Below are 22598 nucleotides of genomic sequence, written 5' to 3'. Positions count from 1 at the left end.
GTATAGCCAGGCTGCATCTCAAGCCCACTGCTCTGGGATGATCCTCAGCTTGGCAGTGAGGGAGAGGGGTGGCAAGGGCCAGAGGCTCCCTAGAAGAGAATGGGTTCTGCAGGGACACTGGGTCTATCAAGGGAGTTAGAGGGCTTGGGGAGGGGGTCAGGGACACAGGAAGTATGTAGAAATGAGTCTCCCACCACCAGGAAACAGGGGTCAGCCCTCCCTCTGCCCTCTTAGTGTGTACTGGGGGGCTTCTTGCTGCCATTTTGCCTCCCAACTGTTAATTACTCTGTTGGGGAGAGGGAAGCCTCAGGTCCCGCCAGATTGGGGGCCCTGTCTGCTGTGGGGTCTCCAGTCATCTGCTTGGGCTAAAGGTACCTCACATTGTGCAACTGTCTTTTCATTTGTCCTCCATGTACCCACTTATCCAGCAAACATTGCCCCCCTCTATGAGTTGGGTGCTCCAGTGACCTAGGCAGGGCCAACGTTGCTGGCAGGACCCCAACCCATGGGACAGAAGACAGCTGAGATCATTGCACATATCCCAGAGACTGAGGGAGCAGTTCTGGAGTGTCCCAGTCCCTCCTAGGGCTCCATGCCACTTACAGCCCCCACCACTTCAGCCCCCAGCTAATAGTTTGCTCCTTTCAAGGGAGGTCTGAGGCCCCGCGGGGCCCTACTTCATTTGCATCTCATTTTCATTTCAGAGTCGGCCTCGCTTGGGGGATGCCCTGCCCGCCTCCGCCGCCAGGGGGCGCAAAAGGCAAAACCTTGGCTTGGAGCTTGGCCACCAAACACATTATCGGCAGCCTTGGCTGGTCTTGGGGACATTGTGACCATTCCCCCTTTTTCATCTTCTATACCCTGGCTCCCGTTTCTCAAGAGTGAATTGAGTTTCCAAGGAACTGGATTAGCCAGCAGGGCCTCGTCTGCTTCTGCACCATCAAGAACAAGAACTCACAGCCTCCTGCCCCAGAGCCTGCTCAGCAGAACTTGCTCCCAGATGGCTCAAGAATGGATGGGCAGCTGGAAGAGAGGCAAGGAGCCCCCATGCTATGGGGCATTCAAGCAGAAACTAGTGCTCACCAGGTTGGGAAGGACCTGGAAGGGATTCCAACTCTGAAGTGTGGGGCCCTTCCAAGCTCCTTCAGATACGTACATGGGCTGAAAGGAATCCCAGAGAAGGCAGACACCTGTCCCCAGCTGCTGTGGTTAGGAGGAGAATCAGACTTCAGCCGTCTTTTTGGCCTTAGTACCTGGTCCAAGTCCTGGATTTTACTTCAGACCTGCTCTGCTATAGGCCCCCCGGGAAGCCCCCTGCTATATCCCCCAACATGGCCTCTGGGTTTCCCAAGCCCCAAGCTTGCTTCCCATCCTCACTCCCACCCCTCAGACTTTCTCTGGGGCTCTGCAGTACTTCAGGAGACCCGTGAAGACCCACCTGCGGGGCCACCATGCACCAGGCCTGGCCCTGGGGAGCCCGCACACTGAGGGAGATAGAACTGAACATGCAGCCCCATCCACAGTCACTGCTGGGCTAGGGGAGAGTGTGGGGTGGAGGAACCCCAGACAGGAAGCATGGGGAAGGCTTTGGAGGAGGGGCTTCATAACTAGACCTTGAAATGCTTGGCTCCCCCGAGGAGGGGCCGCTATGGCCTCCCCTTTTTACATGAACAAAAAGGCTCCTAGGGGCGAAGTGACTGGCCTGAGGTCACACAGCAGGTACCTGGCAAAGCTGGAACAGGGAGGCCGGGTTCTCTAACCCCAGGGCCCTCCCTACTGAGGAGACCACAATGTCCTTGTCATGGACTTGCTTCAAAGTCTTCCTGTGCTGACATTCTGGAAGAGGATCTGGGGAAGGGAGCACAGCCTCCCCGCTTCCCCCAGCCTCCTCCTTCACCCAGGCTGCCCCCTCATCTGCCAGGATCCCCTCCCTGGACCTCCCCGCTGGCCCTTTTACTCCTTTCTCCCCCAACCCTACCCTCTACCCTCCAACTTCATACTCAAAACAAATCAGGGTGTCCCCTCAGCTGAGAAGGCTGAAGTTGAGACTTCACTGCCTTGCTTGGGGACAGAGTAGTGACGAGAGAAGGGACAGGAGAGGAATTAGGGGCAAAGGCAGTGAGGAGGGACCATTGCAGGAGCCAGACTGTGAAGGATGGGAGAAAACACTGACCAGAATAGGAAGGGGTGTGGGAGCCCGAACAGTGGGAGGGGGCGATGTGGGAGAAAGGAGGAGGCAGGGACCAGGAACGGGAGGGAGTCCTAGTGGTGGGTAGGGGCAGGGGGCAGGGCACAGGGGAGCAGCTCCAACCAGCGGGCTCGGCCCCACCACCAGCCCTTCCCACCACGCCCCGGCTGCTCCCAGAGCTGCCCCAGCTGCCACCCTCACGTAACCAGAGCCTGCCTGTTGCATCAGAGGCGGGCGGGCAGCCGCGGGTAAACAGAGCATTCCTCGGGGGGCCCGGGGCTCCCCAGCCACCTCCATGTTCCCCAAGCCTTGTTCTGTACCTTGAAGCTGAGGCTGAAGCCCCCAGCCCAACCTGAACCCTGGCGTATACTTGGGATACCTGAGGGTGTGGCAGTGAGCACTGGGTCGGAGCAGGGGACACAGCACGGACCCTAGTTTTTATGTCCAAAGAGAAGTTTGTAGCCAGACTAGAGATCCAAACTTTGCATGCCACAGACAGGCAAAGTGAGGTATGGGGAGAGGCATGAGCCTCCCAAGGCCCTCTGTTCTCTGCCTCAGTGTTCCCCGACATGGGCACCTTCCATGTGCTTCCTCTGAGTCCAGGGGTGCAGCCACATCTCTGTCTCCTGAGGAGATGGATACTAGGCAGTCACTGGAACCTGCCTGCGCTCCCCTGGTGTCTACCCCCAAGTGGACCCCTCCTCTTCATTCCAAGCCCCTGCCTGGGTTCCCACCCCGATCTGTTCCTACTGCTTCATCTCCCTCAGCTCCTCCCCCTGACCCTTCACCCTGTCAAAGAATGCTCTGTGCTTTTCCTCTGCATCTTTGCAAGCGCTGTTTTCTCTTGAAAACCCCTTTGCCCAGTGGCAAACTCCTACTCCTACTTGAAAGCCCAGTATAAATGCCCCATCTTCTGGAAAACCATCTTTGATCCCTTTGGCACAACCCTTGTCCCTAATTCTGCTCTGTCCCAGTGTCCCAACTCTTCCCATTGGAAGAGTTGACCCCACAGGGATGGGGAAGTCTGTAGAGACTCTGCCTTCTGCAGTTCGGGGACTTCCCCAGAATTCTCCAGTCTAGAGCTCTCTTCATCCTTGACCCTGGCCCCTGTAATTCTTTGTGACTTCAATTCACTCGCCAACCCGCCTCCATCCTCTAGGGCTGGCCCTGTGGTCCTGGGGCCCCAGGGGAAGAATTGGGAGATCTGGGTTAGGGTCCAGTCTTACAAGACCCACCAGAGCTGACCTTTGAAATGGAAACAGCAGGCAGAGGGGAGTGGGAAGGGCATGAACATGGATGGTGGAAGAAGAGGAGATTCTTGGGACTGTGGAGAGGAAGGAGAGGTGGGATGGTGGGATCATGGGATCAGCAGCAGACGATCTGTCACCCGTACTGTGGAGGTACCCAGGGTCACATGTCTGGCCACATGAGGCACAACTGGGCTAGGCAACACAGGTGACTCCAAAGCCATTTAATGCCATTCCCCCATCTGTACGAGAGAGTCAGCGGGGTCCCTGGGGCCAACAGGATCCAGGATCCAAGTTATAGTTCATCCCCGATGGAACAAGTCCAGGGCTGGAATTAGTTGTTGTGTGAGTTAGGGAAAGGCTCCAGATTAAAGTTAGGTTAAGATCAGGGGTCTTCAGTAAGGTCAGAGACACCCAGCAGGGGCCAGGGAGGCTTGGCCGGCCTGCCTAGCCCCCTGTGGTCCTTACTTCAGAGTGTGTGTGTGTGTTGCTGGGGGTGGAACCCAGGGCCACAGCAGGCTAAGCAACGCTCTAACCACTGGGCTACCTCTCGCCCTCCTTTTCCCTTTTTAATTTGCCTGTGAACTTGGCGTCTTCCGAGTCTCCGGACTCAGAACTCTCGGGGCGGGGCCACGCCCAAATACCCGCCCACCGCAGCACCACGGTGACGCCCTCTATGCAAATGAACCCTCCCCACCCAATCAGCTCCCAGGGGCGGGGCGGGGCCGCCCACTGGGAAGGCACCTGTGGCCGCCAGCGCCGGGATCTCTGTGTGGCAGCCGCGGGTCTGTGAGCGATTCCTGGGGCCCAGCAGGTGCGTTTCCTGGGGCCCAGCAGGTGCGTTTCGCGTCGGGTATGGTGGGATCGAGACTCGCGTGCTGTCCTTTGAATGGCTTCTGCACTCTGCGCTGGGTTTGGAGGTCGGGTGTGCTGTGGTGCTTCCGAAAGTTTTGTGTGTGTGTCCAAGGAGTGTGCGTCAGAGGGGTTATGAATCCCAGAGGTTGTGGTTCGAGCATGAAGGTTGTTTCTGAGTTGTGTGTCTGAGAGTTGTGTGCCCGAAGGATTGTGTTTCTGAGAGTTTGTGTGTCCAGTGGGCGCGTGTCAGGTTTTGATGTGAGTTGGGGAGATTTGAGTTGAGTTGTGCGCAAACTGTGATGGCCTGAGTCCCTGTTATGTGTCTGAGTCCGTATCTGAGATGCGCTGTGCCCCTCGGAGTGTGCATCAGCAAGATCCCTATGCACAACCCCATACAGATGTGCTCTCCGTGTCACAGTGAGAACATGGGTACAGAGCCCCAGAATGAGGGACCACAGCTGCCTGGGGGCCATCCTCTTCCCTGTGCCTGAAGACATTGGTACAGGAAAAAGAGTCACAGCCTTCTGAGGTTGTCAGCACATGACAAGCTGGTGGAGCATTACTTCACAGTCATGGTCTCCCCTTGCTGTCTGTCTCACAGTTCAGGGCTGCAGATGTTGGCAACCCAGGTTCCTGGACACCTCAGACCCTGCCAGACTGGAGAAGTCAGACATAACTGAGTTCTCATGCCTGGCCTGGCAGAGGATCTTCACTGAGGACAGTCAGGACCTTTGGACCCTTGGCATCTGGGGACAAGACTCTTGGAGTGAAGGAATTGGGTTCAAAAAATATCTAAACTTTGAAGGACCAGTGTTTGAGGTTTGATTCCAGAGGTTAGAAGGGCTTCCTGAAAGGCCAGCCTTGTTTTCCTGACCCAGGCCTGTCACCTGCTGCTTATGAAGTGTGGAGCCAAATTTGGCCTCCAGAGAACAGAATTTTGGGACCCTTAGGGCTTTGGAGTTCTTACCCTCAAAAGCTGGAAGCTGGGTTTTTTGGGGTCGGGGGCTGAAGCAGGTAGATACACCCAGGCGTCTTGGAGAAACGATGGGGCTCAGCCTACTTCTCAGCCCTATGAAAGGACAAAACCAAGGGTGAGGGACACTGAAAATGGCTTCCCATCTTCATCTAGTGGTTTATTTGCTTAAATCATTGCCAACCAGTGGATATCTAGAAAATGAAAATTAAGAGAAGAAAGTGAATTAAAATCATTGGAGGAAATATGAGTATAGACAAGTTGGGGGGGGGGGTCAGCCTTCTGGAAGATTTGGAGCATGCATGTACCTGGAGATAGATAGACCCCTTTAGGGGTCCCATTTCTCTGCTCCCCAAAGGACTTCCCTGGGTCTCTGTCTCTAGGACTTGTGCAAAAAATGTCCTGACATCCCTGAGTTGCAAGAATGAGTGTCTAGCCCCGCCACGGTGGTTCTGGATTGAACACTCAGTTCTGCTTCCAAGACTGGGCAGGGGCAGTGAGTTTGGGGTGTGGCAGTTTGACTCTTAGGTTCAGCCTTGATCAGGAGCCTGGGGGTCTTGCCATGTAGTCCTGGAAAAAAGCTCACCTTCTCTGGTATAAAGAAGGATCATTGGCTTCACTTCATTGGGCCATTTGTGGGTCAGGTGGGTACAGTGTGGGCCTGCACATATAGAAGGCACTCTGTCATAGGAAGTGCCATCTGAACTGTGACCAAGCAGAGGTGCCTAAGAGCCCCATCCAGGCCTATCCTCACCCCACCCTTTGCTAGGGGCTGTTCCCCTCCTGGTCTCGGATTACCCAAAGTCACAGTAGAGGCCTGGGAAGGGAGCGATTGCAGTGGGGTGAAATCAGGAGTCCCCTCTGCTACCGACACAGGCCCACCTCATCTACTTCCGTGGTCTGCAGCCTGCCTGGTCTAGGCCCCACCATCTGCTGGATGCTGTCCTGGCTTCTCCTCATGAGTCATGAGGTCTTCTGAAAATCTTGAAGCAGACCACAGCCCTCACCTGCTCACACACCTTCCATAACTCCCTATTGCTCTGCAGTGCTTTCCATCACCCTGCCCCCACATTCCCCCTCAGCCTCTGTCTCCAACTGTCCCAGCCTCCCCCGCTCCTGGAACCTGCCCAGCATTCCCACCTTAGGACCTTTGATGTGCTATTCCATCCACCAGGCAGGTTGTCCCGACATCCCTACATGGCTGGTGTCCTCTCATCCTTAATACCACTCCTCCTCAGAAAGGCCCTCCTGGATCCTCTGTCCAAAGCAGCTCCCTTTCCTGACACCGTCACAGCCCCTGCCTTTTGAATTTCATGCGCCCTCTCCCACACACGGTTACCTATCTATCATTGCCTCCCCCACCATACTGGCTGATGGGGACAGTCTGTCTACACCCTGTTCCTGGGTCCCTGACATTTCTGGGGGTAGACAGTAGGGACTGGGGATGCCCCAAAGTCACATCCCAGGGGTCCAGCTGGCTGCATCTTGGGGCTGCTAGGCTGTGGGCAGAATCCCTTCCGCCCAGCCCAGCACTGACAGATGTGCTAATTTCCCAAGCAGGGAGGCCTGGACCTCTGGGGATGAAATTCTGGGGCCCCACAGGGAGATCTTTCTCTGGAACAAAGAGAGGGAAATCTTGGGTTGTCCCTGCAGCTGCCACTGAGGCTCAGGGGACATTGCTGGGAGCCTTTGGTGGCCCCATTGTGGGACAGCAGGGTTAGGCTGAATGTGGGGTCTCTCCTGGCTCCTCAGGAAGGTAGGATGGGGTGGGAGGATCCTCAGTTTTCAGTGATATTAATGAAGGAACAGGCCTTCTTGGCAGGTGAGCATGTCTGTGGCCAGCCAGGTTTGCAGTGGGTAACCTCTGGATGTGGTTTCCACCCAGGTTGAGTAGTGGGATCTCTAGAGGGTCAGTTACTTGGCCTGAGAGAAGTACCAGCACTCTAATTGGCTGTTGTACCGTGAAAACTTTTCAGAGCAGGGATCTCAAACTGGTGGCCCACAGACCATATGGGATTTTAATTTGTTTTGTGGGCCATGAAAAGCAAACCAAGCAGCTTGGGAGGCTGAGGCAGGAGGACCACAAGTTCAAAGCCAGCCTCAGCAACTTATGAGGCCCTAAGCAACTCAGCAAGACCCTGTCTCTAAATAAAGTATAAAAAGGGCTGGGGATGTGGCTCAGTAATTAAGCACCTCTGAGATCAAGCCCTGGTACCAAAAAGAAAAAGAAAACTGAGGACTGGGGATGCAGCTCAGTGGTAGAGCTCTTGCCTAACTAGGGCAAGGCCCTGGGTTCCATCCCCAGCACCACAAAACAAACAAACAAACCTGAACAAGTTACCAATGCTTTTTCTGTTTGTTAAACAGCTGTTGCTCATTCATTCCAAGAAGGGTGATGGGGGACCTACAGTGCACCAGGGGTTGGGGAGGCTCCATTCACCCTCACAGAGCAGGACATGCCTGTGTGACCAGATGCTGGTCAAAGAAAGCAGCAAGAAACACAAAAAACCATCAGGTGTATAATCCCAGCTACCTGGAAGGATGAGACAGGAGGATTACAAGTATGACACCAGTCTGGCAATTTAGCCAGACTCTGTCTCAAAATAAAATAAAAAGGGGGCTGGGGATGTGGTTCAGTGGTAGAGCACTTACTTGCCTAGCATGTGCAAAGGCCCTGGATTCCATCCCCAGCACCACAGGGGGGGGGGGATACGTCCTGTAGGGTGAAGCACTGCAGGTTGAGTTGAATCCCACCTGTGGTGCTTTTAGGAGGAGGGATTTCTGCAGTAGTGCCTCAGACCTGGGGAGACCTGAGTACAATATTCAGAGGGAAGGCACAGCCTGGGCAAAGGGAAAGTGATGGGAATGTGGCAGGTCTGTTTGGGGCTGGTGTGTCAGGTGCCCAAAAAGGAGCAGAAGGTCAGCTGGGGTTGGGGGAGAGGCAGATGGGTGCTTGGGAAGTTTGCTGGGGCCTTGTACACATGGGGAAACTAAGGTTCCAAAAATGAGCATGTGGTGGAGTCAGGACTGGAACCCTGGGCTAGGGTTGTGGCTCTGCATGCAAGAGACCCTGGGCTCAGTCCCCAGCACAGGCCTAGAGTCACAGCTCAGTGGTGGAGTGCTTCCCTAGCCTGTACACGACCCTGGGTCCCATCCCTGGCACTGCAGATTAATAAATAAGTCCTATATACAAAAGGAAAAAAAAGTTTGAAACCTGGACTGGCTGGCCCCGTAGCCCCAGCTCTGAGCCCTCCCCACATGGCCACACTGGGCTCCTGGGGCAGAGTCTAAGTCCTGCTTACTGCAGGTTCTTGCCCCTCCAACAGGAGCAGGCCAGGGCAGGGGACTGGGGTGTCAGTTTCCCTATGAATACATATGGGCTCCAGGACCCCGTGCGGCCTTCTCCAGCTTGAACGTTCTGGGATTCTGGGATTGAGAATCCCTACCCTCAGACCTCAGCCCTCTGCCTGAAGAAGAGAGCCAGAGGCAATGAGCAGGGATGGGGAGGCCCACCTGTGTCTGGGTCCTGGGAGACCAGCATGGATTTTAGGGGTCTGTGTTTGGGAGAGTCTGAATGTGTCTGTGGGTCTGCATGTTGTTGGGGGATCTGTGTGAGTCAGGGGTCTGCCTGCATTTGGGGAGCGCTGCATGTCTGGGGGTCTGTTGTATTTGGGGGGTTGATTTATTGGAGGGTTCTATGTATGTCTGGGGTCTGCACGTGCAAAGAGATCTGAGTATTTTTTGGGGATTTGTGTTTGGAAAACTGCGTCGATTGGTGGTGGGTCTGTGCGGTAGTGTGAGCTGTATGTGTTTTGAGGATTTTTTTTTTTTTTGTAATGGGGATTTAACCCAGGGGCATTCTACCACTGAGCTATATCCCCAGCACTCCCCACTCCCCAAAATAAACATATTTTGTTTTAGTTATAGGTGGACACAATACCTTTATTTTATTTTTATGTGGTGCCGAAGATTGAACCCAGGGTCTCACGCATGCTAAATGAGGGTTCTACCACTGAGTCGCAACCCCAGCCCTCCCCAGTCCTTTTTAATTTTTATTTTGAGATAGAGTCTTGCTAAGTTTCCCAGGCTGGCCACTTACAAATCAGATTTGGGATACTCCTGCCTCAGCCTCCCAAGTCCCTCTTGAGTGGCTGGGATTAAAGATGAAAGAAACCACACCTGGCTTGACTTCTGTAGGCAGAAGTCCGCATGTGTTTGGGGATAACAGTGTTTGGGGGATCCGTTGTTTCGGCATCTGTAAATTCTGAGGGGCTCTGCGTGTGTTTGGGGGTCTCCTTTTGTCAAGGAATCTCCCCCCATTCTGTCCAGACGGAGGAATGAGCTTTCTCCCTGCTCCCCCACCCCACCGCCCAGGACTGCTTGAGGTCCTCACTCTGCTCTGGACCCTAGAGGGGCTGAGGAAGAGTCACCCCAAAGCCTCCTGGAAGGAGTCACGCCCAGTGACCGCAAGGTAGCCCAGACTCTCCCCATTTTCTGGGGGAGGAAACTGAGGCTGCTGGGGAAGCGCTGGTCTCCCCAAGGGCACCTGCGGAGCTATGCTGACCGCTGTGGGCTGGTCCAGGCCCCCGGGTCACCCACGGTGCTCCCCCACGCCGCCGGGCAGCATCCCCCTGGGTTCCCAGGGGAGGAGGCGGGTCCAGGGCTCTGGCTGGGGAGGGAGGGTCGCCGCCGGCAGCTGGGGTCGGAGCTGCTCTGGCCCCCAAGAGAGGGGAGGGGGGGTCCTGGCTTTCCAAGGGGCTCTTCCTGTCGCCCGTAATGAGGTACTTGGGGAGCAGGTGATGAAACCGCTGCTGGGGTTGCGTGAGGCGGGGCCGCCGGCCTGATTCGCTGCGGCGGCGGGAGCAGCGCCCCCTCCCCGCTCCGCCGCGTCCCGCGGGCCCGCGCCTCCCCCCGCCACCCACCTGCCTCTCACTTCTCCTTTCCCGGCCTGGGTCCCCGCCGAGCTGCGGTCTCCTCGCGGGCTCAAGGGTCTGGCAGAGTGACTCTGCCTTTCGTCCCCCCATTAAATCCCCACTGGGGGCCGAGAAGGGGAACTGGACGCGCGCCTGATCTGTGCTCTCAAACCCTCGCTGCAAAGCCACTGAGGTCAGGATCCTGTGACCCATTTTATGGGGGAGGAAGTGGGGGATTGATGCAGCCAAGGGTGTCACCGTGGCCTTGCGAGACAGCACGCTGACTCAGCGTCCCAAGTTTCCAAAACTGGCTTCTGGGAAGGAAGGAGACAAGGTCAAGAGACCCGCCCCTCCTCCCCACCTCCTCCCCAGCTGATGGGAGAAGGATCTGTACCCTCCTTCACAGGTGAGAACACTGAGCCCTGCCTCGAGAAGAGGCCGAAGGTGAAGGGTCAGTGGCAGGGTGGGATTCCTTCCAGCACCCTCCAGTCTCCATCACTTGGGGAAGATACCTGGTCAGACTAGGAAGGTGACAGTCTATGGCCTGAAGAATCTCAGGGTGTTTGTTGATTGACTTCATAATCGCAGATACTACCACAGAGGATTTATGATGTTCCAGGTGCTCATGAGATCTTCCTTCATCCTCCTAGATCCCCACCTCACAACAGTGCTCAAGCCTGGACCCCTGAAGCTTCTCTCCTTCAGGCCTGTGCTTCCAACTCTTCCTTTGGTCAACAAACCTTCCATCCATTGTTGCCCACCTATGGACCCTACTCCTATCCGGGCTGCATGTCTCCCACCAGGACCTCTGCCCAGCCTGTCCCTATCACCTCACTCCTGCCTGGACAGACTGTGGTCCCCATGGCAGCCATGAGCAGGAGCAGTGGACTTTAAATATGTGAGTGTGTGTGTGTGTGTATGTGTGTGTGTGTGTTACATGGAACCCAGGACCTCGAGCATGATAGGCAGGTGCTGTACAATCGAACTACATTCCCCCTGCCAAAAAAAAATATTTTGGTTAAGATAAATCACACTAAGAAAAATGTACACATCACTTAAGTAGTGCTCAATATGTTTGTACACACTGGACACATCTGTGCACTAAGACCCCAGATCAGAAAGCAGCACATTCCCAGCCCCCGGGATTTCCACCTTGGGCCACTGCCCTGGGTAGCCACTGTGCTACTATTCATCGCTAGAGACGAATTTTGACTGTTTTGGAACTTTGTGTAAATGGGATTCCACTGCACAACCCTGTATTGTCAGTAAAGTTGGTTCAGATTCACCACATAGTCTCATGAAGCTAGAGTGCATACTGTTTCTGTGCTGGGTCACAATTCATCCTAGAAAACATTCTACCAGAATTCTACCAGAAAATATTTATTGATTCTCCTGTTGAGGACATTTGGGTCGTTTCCAGTATGGGGCTGTGATGCATAAATTTGATGATTCTTGTTCTCTGGTACAATATGGGCCCATTTCTCTTGGGTGAATATTGAGGAGAGGGTCATAGTGGAGGCCTCTGTTCAGATTAAATACATACCTGATAGGTTTCCAAGTAGTTTTACCTCTTTCCACTCCCAAGACATGAGAGCCAGAGGAACTTCTTTTCTTCCTCAGAGGAACTTTTTTAAACTCTAGAAAGGGTTGAGGTATAGCTCTGTGGTAGGGCATGTGTTTAGCACGTGTGGGGTCCTGGTTTCGACCACAACTAAAAGGGAAAGAAAAACACAGAACTCCCCTTCCCCCAAACTCTGGCTCCCCTTGTCCTGAGTGAAGCCCACTCTCCTCACTGTGGCCCGTGGGACCCTATGTGTTGTGACCACTGCAAACCTTATCATTCCCACCCCCTCCTTCCTCCCCTCTCGCACACAGCCTTCTTTGACTCACTCCTTATCACCCCCAGGTCTTTGCCCTTGCAGTTTGTCCTGCCCGGACCCTTTTCCCCCCAGGTCCATGACTGATTTATCCCTTTCTTGGTTGTCTCTTTCTGATGCTTCATGTCTCAGTTCAAATGGGATCATCTGCTGTCCCTGGCAATTGTAACCCCTATCATGGTCAGTGTTTTCCTTTTTAGATTTACTCAGTTTTTTTTTTTTTTTTTTCAGGGGTTGGGGGTACTGGGGATTGAACTCAGGGGCACTCAACCATTGAGCCACATCCCCAACCCTATTTTATGTTTTATTTAGAGACAGGGTATCACTGAGTTGCTTAGGACCTCGCTAAGTTGCTGAGGCTGGCTTTGAACTTGTGATCCTCCTGCCTCAGTCTCCCAAGCTGCTGGGATTACAGGTACATACTACCTCGCCCAGCTAGATTTACTCTGGTTTTAACATAAAGGAGTTTCATAGTTTCATAAAATGACTTGAGCAACTCCCATCTATTTCAAAAGTCTAAATTAATTCAAATAACATTGGACTCTCCTGTGCATTGGAGTTCAATAAAAACAGTCATGAAACCATCTGGGCCTGGTGCCTTTTTAAATTTTTTTTTTTTCCTTTTTTAAGGTGAAGTTTCTCTATGTTGTCCAGGTTGTCCTCAAACTCCTGGACTCAATCCATCCTTCAGCCTTGGGGATAGCTGAGACTACAGGTGTGTGCCACCAGACCTGGCTGAGGCTTTTTTCTTTGTTCTTTTGGCAGTTCTGGGGGTTGAACCAGGGCCTTACACATGGCTGATGCTGTTTTTAAGGAGAGGTCTCAAGTCAGTTTTTGTACCTTCTACAGTTGTTCTACTTAATCTTTCTACTTCTTTTAAGGTCAGCCTAGCTCGGGGTTAGCACAGAGGATACTCAATGCTGAGTATGAGGGTACAAAGAAAGGGGTGAGGAGGGGCTGAGCGATTGGCTTCAATGCCCAGCCCCTGCTCATCTGCCCAGGCCCCTGTCCAGCCTCTGCCTCAGGCGTAGCTGCCTGCTTCCTCCCCTGAGATGCCCTGGCACCTAGTCCTTTCTTCCCTACTCGATCCCCAGGTCAGTGGCCCCACTCCCTACCTCTGTGCCAGGCAGAAGCCCTGGGCTCTCTGCTTTCCGGCTAGAAGAGAGGGGGAGGGTGTGCATGTGCAGAAGAGGCCTCCTCAACCTCAGCTTCCCCCTCGTGCCCAGCACACTCAGCATGTGCCACCACCTCCCCCCAGAAGTTCCGATCACGCCAACATCTGGAGAATGGGCCACCAGGGTCTGTCTGGAACTCAGGAGGGGATTTGCATGTGAGTACAAATATATATGCACACCCTAGGCCCTCCGCCTCCGTCCTCGGCTGGCCCTTCACACCTGGGCCCTAGACAAGGCCATGCTGAGTGACTGGATTTGCATGCGCATGTATTTCTGGGCAGGGTATCAGCTGGGGGCTCTAAGAGGAAGTTGTTGAGGGAAACTGGTTGTGTGCGGGGGAGTCATTCATGTTTCTCTTGACCTGCTCCCATCTCACCAAATCTTCTTGATCGCTTCTGGGGCTGATCCAGGGGGGTGGCTAGTCTGGGAGAGACAAAGCTGGATAGGTGTACCCCCAGCACAACGGGGTCGGAACTGGAGGGGAAGGATGTGGACTGTGGAAGTTCAGAATGGCAAGGAAGGCTTCCTGGAGAAGTGGGTTTTGGGGCTGTGTTTTGAAGTGTGAATAGGAGTTGCCCAGGTGAAGAAGGGACAAAAGAGCCTTCTAGGCTGAGATACTTATTGAAGGGAGAGTGAGAAGGGCAGAAGCTGATTTGGGCAGGGGCTTTGAAGGTCAGGCTGAATGCTGGAACTGGCTCATGAGGACAGTGTGGAGTTATGGAGACAACATGATCAGAGCTGTTTTGGGTTGATTCCTCAGGGTCCAAAAGTGGGTTGGCTCTTGGGTGATGGGGGAGTTCCAGGTCATTGGGGGCCAAGAGAATTAAACTCATGCATGAGTCCAGTGTACCTGTCAGGCCTGGCTCTGGGGAAGGCAGAAGGCCCAAAGGACCCTGGAGGACAATGACTTAAAGTACAAAGCACTGAAGGAGTCCCACCCCAGACAGGTGCACCCCTGGCCTCCCCTCCCCCTCCAGCCATCTCCAACCCTGTCCCCAGCAGTTCTGCTCCCCATGACAGCCACGGGCTGAGTTTTAAAATGATAAATCAAGCTGGATGTGGTGGTGGCATGTTCCTGCAGTGCCGGCTACTTAGCAGACTGAGGCAGGAGGATCACTTGAGCCCAAGAGTTTGAAGCTGGGCTGAGCAATATAATGAGACCTTTTTTCAAAAACTAAAAGAAGGGGCTCGGGCTGGGGCTGAATGGCAGAGCACTTGCTCAGCACATGTGAGGCACTGGGTTTGATCCTCAGCACAGCATAAAAATAAATAAATAAAATAAAGGCATGCTGACCACCTACAACTACAAAATTAAAAGAAGGAAAACTGAAATGAAATATCTGGGCTCATTGATACATGCCTGCAGTCCCAGTGACTTGGGAGCCTAAATCAGGAGGACTCAAGTTCCAGGCCAGCCTCAGTAACTTAGCAAAATCCTGTCTCAAAATTAAAAGAAAAAAAAAAAAATTTGCCAGGCGTGGTGGCGCATGCCTGTAATCCCAATGACTCTGGAGGCTGAGGCGGGAGGATCAAGAGTTCAAAGCCAGCCTCAGCAAAAGCAAGGCACTAAGCAACTCAGTGAGACCCTGTCCCTAAATAAAATACAAAATAGGGCAGGGGATGAGGCTCAGTGGTTGAGTGCCCCTGAGTTCAATCCCTGGTACCCGGCCAAAAGTTTAAAAAAAAAAGTTAAAAAGGACTGGGAATGTAGCTCAGTGATAAAGTACCCCGTGCCAACAAATAAATAAATAAGAAGTCAAGCCTATCCTGTCTTTGCACAAAACCCTCGGTAATTCTCAATGGCTCCTAGACCGGAACTTGGCTCAGAAGGCCCGCAGCGGCCCAGCCCTGGAGGCCGCTCTGCCTCACTCCAGCCTCTGCAGTTTCTCATACCTCTTTAGGCCCTGCACCTGCTGTTCCTTCTGCCTGGAACTCACTTCCTGTCTCTGCTCTGGGGTCTCTGTTCCCAGAGACAACCCAGTTTCCTGGCTTCTGGGGCTCCTCTGCCATTGAACTTTACCCTGGCCATGGTGTCTGTGTCTTGACAAACTGAGAAGGGTCCGGTGTCAGGTCTTTCAGGCCCAAGTGACTCAGGTCCAGAGCCCAGTCTGGGCCCTGCTCTCAGGGGACCCTGGGTGTAGGGGGCATTTCCGGAGTCATCTTGGCACTGGAACCTCTGGGCCAGTGCCCCCCTTCAGCCTCCAGGGACCTTCTAGGGTTGGGGCAACACATCCCAGCCGTGGGAACGCGCCCGATTCCGGCCAGGGATTAAAATTAGCCCTGGTGGTTAAATTTAGCAGTAAAACTGGAGCTGGGGGGGGGCCTGGCTGCCAGCCCCAGCTCTACATAGAGGTAATGGTTCCGGGGACGTAGGGTGCTGTGTTCCCGGGTCACTCAGTGGGCCACACATGCCAGCAGAGGCATCTTACACTTAGGGGCTGGATACCCAGGCCAGACTCTGGTCATTTTTCTGTTTTTCCTTTTCTTTTTTTCTCTCTCTTTTCTTTCTTTCTTTCTTTCTTTCTTTCTTTCTTTCCTTCCTCCCTCCCTCCCTCCCTCCCTCCCTCCTTACCTCCTTCCCTTCGTTTGTTCTTTCCTTCCTTCCTTCTCTCTCTTTCTCTCTCTCTCCCTCTCTCACTCACTCTCTCTTTCTTTCTATGGGGTCTCACTGTGTCACTGTGTTGCCCAGGCTGGCCCTGAACTCCTGGGCTCAAGTGATCCTCCTGTTTCAGCCTCCAAACTACCCAGGACTATAGGTATACACCACTGCACTGGGCCAGAATCTGATTTTGTGGGGGATGGGGCACCAGGGAGTAAGCACACTACCACTGAGCTACATCCCCAGCCTAGGATCTGAATTTGGGGGAGGGGGGTGGAGGGAATACTAGAGATTGAACCCAGGGGTGCTCTACCCCTGAGCTACATCCCCAGCCCTTTTAATCCTTTTAAATTTTGAGACAGGGTCTCACTAAGTAGCCGAGGCTGCCTTCTTCCTGCCTCAGCCTCCTGAGTTGCTGGAATTACGGGTGTGCACCCCGTGCCTGGTTAGGATCTGAATTTGAGAGCTCATCACCAGGCCTAGTGTGGGCCCATCCCAGGGGCTGTTACCTGCCCCATTCACAGAGCAGCAGACTGAGACCTGGGGAAAGGCCTCCTATCCCGAGGGCCCCACCAAGTGTCTGAGGCTGGCTGAGCTGTGTGCAGGCCTGCATGACCCTGAGGAGACCACTTGCCTGAAGCCTCCTGCCACAGACACCTGTGACATGGGAGAGACACAACACAGTTAACAGAGGGGGCTGTCCCTTTGGGAACTTGGGGGCCTAGGGTGGTTGTCCAGCAGGGTGCGTAACTAATTATGTGTGGCAACGTGATTCCTTTGATCTACCAAGTCCTGCATGAGGGTTGCCCGGGGCAGGCAGAGCCCATCACGCTGTGTCCCTGTAGCCCAGCAGCTGCCCCTGTCTGGCCAAGATCTCCATGAAGGAGATCTAGGTTTCTCCTAAGTTCCAAGATCACAGTCTTAGGATTCCAAGCCAGAAGCAAGGGTGCTTCACCACTGAGTTACATCCCCAGGCCTTTCCAATTTTTATTGTTGAGACAGGGTGTCGCCAAGGTGCTAAGGCTGGCCTCAAACTTGTGAGCCTCCTTCCTCAGCCTCCCAAGTAGCTTGAATGAGAGGCATACTCCCCTGCACCTGGCTCTGTTATTCTTTTTCTTCTTCTTCTTTTACACTGAGCTATATCCCCAGCCCTTTTATAATTTTTTGACACAGTGTCTCAATAAGTTGCTGAGGGCATGGCTAAGTTGCTGAGGCTGGCCTCAAACTTGCAATCCTTCTGTCTCAGCCTCCCAAGTCACTGGGGTTACAGCTACACGCCATGTGCCACCAGCTATTCTTAAAATACTTTTCATACATGAGGTGCTAGGTTTACTCCCCAGCATGCATACACACACACACACACACACACACACACAAAGAGATATTGATTTTCCTTTATGAAGAACTAATCAAAGGGCTGGTGGTGTAGCTCAGTGGTCACGTACTTGCCTAGCATGGGCAAAGCCCTCAGTTCATACCCAGCACTGCAAAAGCAAACAAACAAATAATACATAAATAAATATGTTTTCTTGTAAATACAGCCCTGGCTCTTGCAGGCGGGCATGCTGTTGTGAGACTGAAGATGAGACTGTCCGGTGTGTGGCCCGGCCCCCCGAGCGTCAGCTCAGTGTGCATGAAGGCGCTGCAGTTCTGCTTTCTCACTTTCAGGAGCTCGGGATTATGGATTCTACGGTTGTTTGCTAAGTGCTGCTGGCGCTGGCATTGGATGTTCCTCCAACCAGGCCTGCAGGATGTTTTGGCTATTGCTGTTATTCATACAGCACCTGCTCCGTGCCAGGCAGGTCTGACTGCCTCACATGGCTTAACTCACATTCTCTCTCAGCAGCACGGGGCAATGCACACCACTGCACAGATGGGCAGACTGAGCCCCGGGAGGTCAGCTCTTCAGGGTGTTGTTTTAAACCTCAGGGCAGGAGCCTCTGTACTTGCTTTTCTGTCCTTGGTCAATCTTCTCCTTGTGGGTGTGAATGTGTTTATTGAGCATCTGCTACATTCGGGGCTGCTCACAGGCGGGGGTGCTGGGGCCTGCCTTAATTTTCCTCCTCATCTTTCCCTTAGCACCTGGCAGGGGCAGACAGAGGACAGGACGGAGGCTGGGTTTCCCCTCCCCATTTTCCACCCACCCACTCTGTCCTCCCCACCTTTTCCCCCAGATCAAGTTCACTCTGCTCAGCCTGGGGTCATGGGGAGGAAGAAAATTCAGATCTCACGCATTCTGGACCAGAGGAATCGGCAGGTGAGCTTACTGGCATGGAGCGGTGGTTGAGGGAAAGGCGTTCCTGGAAGGGGGCATGGTCTGGGCAAAGGCCTGGCCGTTTGGGGGACCTGCAGGGAGAGGAGGAGGCATCAGGAGCCGTGACGCACCCCAGGAGTCTGAGATGGAGTATTTGCCCAGTTTCCTGACCATTTCTTTGTTTAGTCTCCCTAATGACTGGAGCCAGGTCATACCGGGGATGGAGCTGGACACAGGCACACTCAACTCAGAGGGCAGCCCAGAGAAAAACTGGGGGCTGTGTTTGGGAGGCCAAGGAAAACTTGCCAAAGAGGAGGGGATATCTGGGTTGACTTGTGAAGCACCAGCAGGAGTTTGCCAGGGTGAGAAGTTAAAGCGAGCCGCACAGCCAGGAGGAGCACGCGGCGCACACCGGCACACCCAGCCACACGGGAGGCCAAGGTGGGAGGACTGCAAGGTCAAGGCCAGCCAGGAAAACTTAGCAAGACTCTGTCTCAGAATAAAATAGGAAGGCTGGGGATGTGGCTCATAGTAAAGAGCCCCAGGCTTCAATCCCAGTGCTGGGGCGGCCAGTGGGGGGAACCCATGGAAAAGCATGGACGCTCGAAGCATCATCAACGACCCGTTAGGTCCCTGCCTTCCCCCGCGCTGCTGCACATCCTGATCCTTTGCCCCTCTCCCCTGCTCCTGTGGGTCCTGGGTCCAGGTGACTTTCACCAAGCGGAAGTTTGGGCTGATGAAGAAGGCCTACGAGCTGAGCGTGCTCTGTGACTGCGAGATCGCCCTCATCATCTTCAACAGCGCCAACCGCCTCTTCCAGTACGCCAGCACGGACATGGACCGCGTGCTGCTCAAGTACACAGAGTACAGCGAGCCCCACGAGAGCCGCACCAACACCGACATCCTTGAGGTACCTGGGGCTACTCCCTGGCCCCAAGAAGCCCAGCGCACCCTGCTGTCCCAGAGCCCAGGGACTCCGGGCTCGCCCAACAGACAAGCGTTGCAATCCGGCCTTGCCGCTCATAAAACCGGTTTTGGGGTAATGGAGGGCACCCTCAAGTGGTAGCTGCCTGGACCGTAGAAATAAAGAACACGCGGGGCGTGGTGCTGCACACCTGGAATCCCAGCTACCTGGAGGCTGAGGTGGGAGGTCATGAGTTTTAGGCCAGGCTTAGCAACCTAATGAGACCCTACCGCAAGATAAAAGGGGGCTGGGGATGTAGCTCAGTGGTAGAGCGCTTGCCTAGCATGTTCGAGGTCCTGGGTTCCATCCCCAGCACCGCACACAAAGGGAAAGGCACACTGAGGAGTAAGCCTGCCTCACGTAGGCTCAGCAGTCTTTTAAAAAACCTTTCTCTTAGTTGTAGATGCACACAATACCTTTGCTTTATTTATTTTTATGTGGTGCTGAGGATCGAACCCAGCACCCAGCATGCTAGGCGAGTGCTTTACCATTGAGCCACCACCCCAGTCCCTCAGCAGTTCTGATCTGAGCTGCTGTGTCCTCAGGAGAAAGAGACCAGAGCAGCTTTTGCAGGAGGTGGCTTAGTCCCCACACCTGCCAGGCAGGGCAGGCAATATCACTGTCCCTGTCAGTGTGAAGGTATTCACCCAGCAAAGGTAGCTAGAGCCCAGGAACTGGAGGGAGCAGCAGGCTGCCCTGCATCTGGGGTGGGGGGGGGCGTGTTCCATGAGGGGGCGAAGCTGGCAAAGGAGAGGCAGGACCCAGAGTGTGTAGGTCTCTGGTCCCAAGGGAGACCAGCTCAGTTAAGCCCATAAGGCCCTCTGGAGTTCAGTCTCCTGACATGTGTTAAACCCCACTGCATGTGGGAGCAGAATGGAAGCGGCCACGTGGAGTTCAGGACTAAATTAGGGCAGCACCAGCAAGCCTGGGTGATCTTGGCCCTACTGTGTGACCTAGGTGGGTCCTTGACCTCTCTGGACCCTTCCTTAAACACAGCCCCGGAACTCACTAAATGGTAACTCACCGGGGTCTTAATCAATGGGGTTGGGCTGGAGTGGGCCATGACTGCCTTCTGCCCCACCCACAGAGCTGACTGGGGAAGGTCTGTCCTCTCTCCATAGAACTGTTTTTCCTTCCTGGGGTAGGGGGCAAAGGTCCATCCTGTTGTCTCCTGTCCCCATAGACATTGAAGCGGAGGGGTGTGGGACTTGATGGGCCAGAGCTGGAGCCAGAAGAGGGGCCTGAAGGCCCAGGAGAAAAGCTGCGGAGGCTGGCAGGTGAAGGAGGTGACCCAGCCTTGCCCCGGCCCCGGCTCTATGTAAGTGACCACCTGCCCCACTGAATGGGCCCTTCCCCACCGAGGCGCAAGTGGTCGAGACTGAGATACAGAGAGGGACCTAGAGCCAGGGAACCTGGAGTTTGGAGCCAGGTCTCTGCCTGGGTGGGAAGGGGAAGCTTCCTCAAGGAATGAGCATTGTAGCTGGGGCTTTGAAGGATGAGCAGGAGTTCAATAGGCAAACAGTTCCTTCTTAATTTCTTTGATTCATCAAATACCCTCTCTGTGCCAACTCAAGCCTGAGTGAGAGGCCTCAGCTCTGGACCTAGCAGTTGAAGAGAAAATAAGCCAGACACGGGCTTCTCCCCTATGGGAACAGGCCAGCGGGGACCAGGTGGGCTTGTGGAGGGAGTCAGTTGGGAAGGCTTCCTGAAGATAGAGTGGTCTGGGTACCCCACATCTACACCATCCTTCCACCCATCTGCCTCTCTGCCCACAGCCGGCAGCACCCACTATGCCCAGCCCGGACATGGTGTACGGGGCCCTGCCCCCACCAGGCTGTGATCCCAGTGGGCTTGGGGAAGCCCTACCTGCCCAGAGCCGCCCGTCTCCCTTCCGACCAGCAGCCCCCAAAGCTGGGCCCCCAGGTGAGCACGGGACATGGACCAGGAGTGGGGAGTCTGAGGGGGGTTGTGGGCCTGGATCTTGGCTCTGGCTTTGCCTGACTGTGTGCGTCACCTCCAAGCCTCAGACTTCAGTTGATGGCATGACCCACCTTCCCGCCCTCTGGGGGTTCCTCCTTCCCAGGTCTGGCGCACCCTCTCTTCTCACCAAGCCACCTCACTAGCAAGACACCACCCCCGCTGTACCTGGCAGCAGATGGGCGGAGGCCAGACCTGCCTGGTGGCCTGGCTGGGGCCCGAGGGGGTCTGAGCACCTCGGTGAGTGAGGGGAGGAAGGCAGGGGTTGATGGGGGTGGGCAGGGTGGCCAGGGAGTGGGCCTCAGTGTCCCCTTCACCTTCTCTCTCCACAGAGAAGCCTCTATGGTAGTCTGCAGAGCCCCAGCGCCACTGCGGCCCCAGGAGCCCCTCTGAGCAGCTTCCCTTTCCTTCCTGCAGGACCCCCAGGTACCCCCCACTCTCCTCCTCTGGGAAATGTCCACATACCTACCTGCTGAAAACTGGCCTGTAGGGTCAGCCCAGCTTGGGTAAGGGGCTCAGGGAGAAGTCTCCTGTCTCAGGCTGCCCCTCCTGCCCACCAGAATATAGCTTGGGAGACCCCCCGCCGCCCCCTGGCTTGCTGCAGCCCCCCACCCTGACTCCTTGGCAGTCCTCAAGAGGGGATGGGCCCCCAGCCGCGCCTGCACAGCCCGGGTAAGTACCCCGATTCCTCCTCCAGAGTTGGGCTTCCTGGTGGGGCCGGTCCAGGTCCTCTAGGCACTGCCGACCCCTGGTGGCTGTCCGGTGTACTGCGTCCAGTTCACGGTCGGTGGGCGGCTATTTTGGAGGTCCCAAGAGGGCTGGCCGCCCCCTTCTTTCCCAGGGTCCTCCTGCCGATCCTTGGCCCGCGCCGTGCCACCCCCTGGCTTCCCTTCCTTCCTCGATGGAGGAACTCAAGGCTTGTCTCTCTCTCCCTTCCTGCAGCGGGGGCCGCAGCCTGGGCGAGGAGGGCCCTCCCACCCGCGGCGCCTCTCCTCCAACCCCCGCCGTCAGCATCAAGTCTGAGCGCCTCTCGCCGGCCCCCGGGGGCCCGGGCGACTTTCCCAAGACCTTCCCCTACCCCCTGCTCCTTGCTCGGCCCCTGGTAGAGCCCCTGCGGCCCGGGCCCTCCCTGCGACGGCTGCCCTCTGCCGACAGCTGGCCCCGGTAACGGACCCAAGGGTGGTACGGCCCAGCCAGTGGACAGCAGTCTCCCTCGGGCCTCGCAGATCAGATCCAGCTGTCACTGGCCGCCTCCATGGTGGGGATCCGGAGGGGGACGCCTGGATTCAGATCCACCGTCCAGGGTCTCCTGCCCCCTTCCTGTTTGTGATCCACCAATAAAACACACGTGGTGTCTGTAGACTAGAGTGTTCTGTGGCTGCTCAGAACCCTACTCCTCCCCAGGGCGTTTTCCCACCCCGTCCCCAGTGGTACCATTCCTGCCTCATCTTGGGTTGGGGTCTCTCCTGCAGGATAGGAAGAGTCAAGGGCCCACGGTGTACCCCTGGGGAAGAGCCAGGAGAGCTGGGGACATGAGCACACAGGAGTCCTGCAGGGAGCACCCCCAGGAGCAGGT

The 22598-nt window shown here is 55.1% G+C and overlaps 1 protein-coding gene across 4 annotated transcripts; it reads left to right on the top strand.

Annotated features, from left to right (window-relative positions):
* Window positions 1-4157: 4157 nt before the first annotated feature.
* Window positions 4158-22380, top strand: MEF2B (myocyte enhancer factor 2B). 4 transcript variants are annotated; one of them, XM_079116774.1, is made up of 9 exons: window positions 4158-4272; window positions 18002-18084; window positions 18788-18991; window positions 20229-20363; window positions 20821-20968; window positions 21129-21262; window positions 21355-21448; window positions 21583-21694; window positions 21965-22380. In XM_079116774.1, exons 2-9 carry the CDS (start codon window positions 18031-18033, stop codon window positions 22188-22190), a joined length of 1107 nt encoding a protein of 368 aa, XP_078972900.1. In that variant the 5' UTR covers window positions 4158-4272; window positions 18002-18030; the 3' UTR covers window positions 22191-22380. The 4 variants fall into 4 exon arrangements, with proteins under 4 accessions (XP_078972900.1, XP_078972899.1, XP_078972898.1 ...); XM_079116773.1 differs by having other exon boundaries at window positions 4205-4249; XM_079116772.1 differs by lacking the exon at window positions 4158-4272 and adding an exon at window positions 10191-10582.
* Window positions 22381-22598: the final 218 nt, after the last annotated feature.

This window comes from Sciurus vulgaris (genome assembly GCF_902686455.1).
Source record: "Sciurus vulgaris genome assembly, chromosome: 16".
Classification (NCBI taxonomy): Eukaryota; Metazoa; Chordata; class Mammalia; order Rodentia; family Sciuridae; genus Sciurus; species Sciurus vulgaris.
The sequence above is the reverse complement of the archived record's forward strand: the minus strand, read 5'-3'. Positions and strand labels throughout refer to the sequence as shown.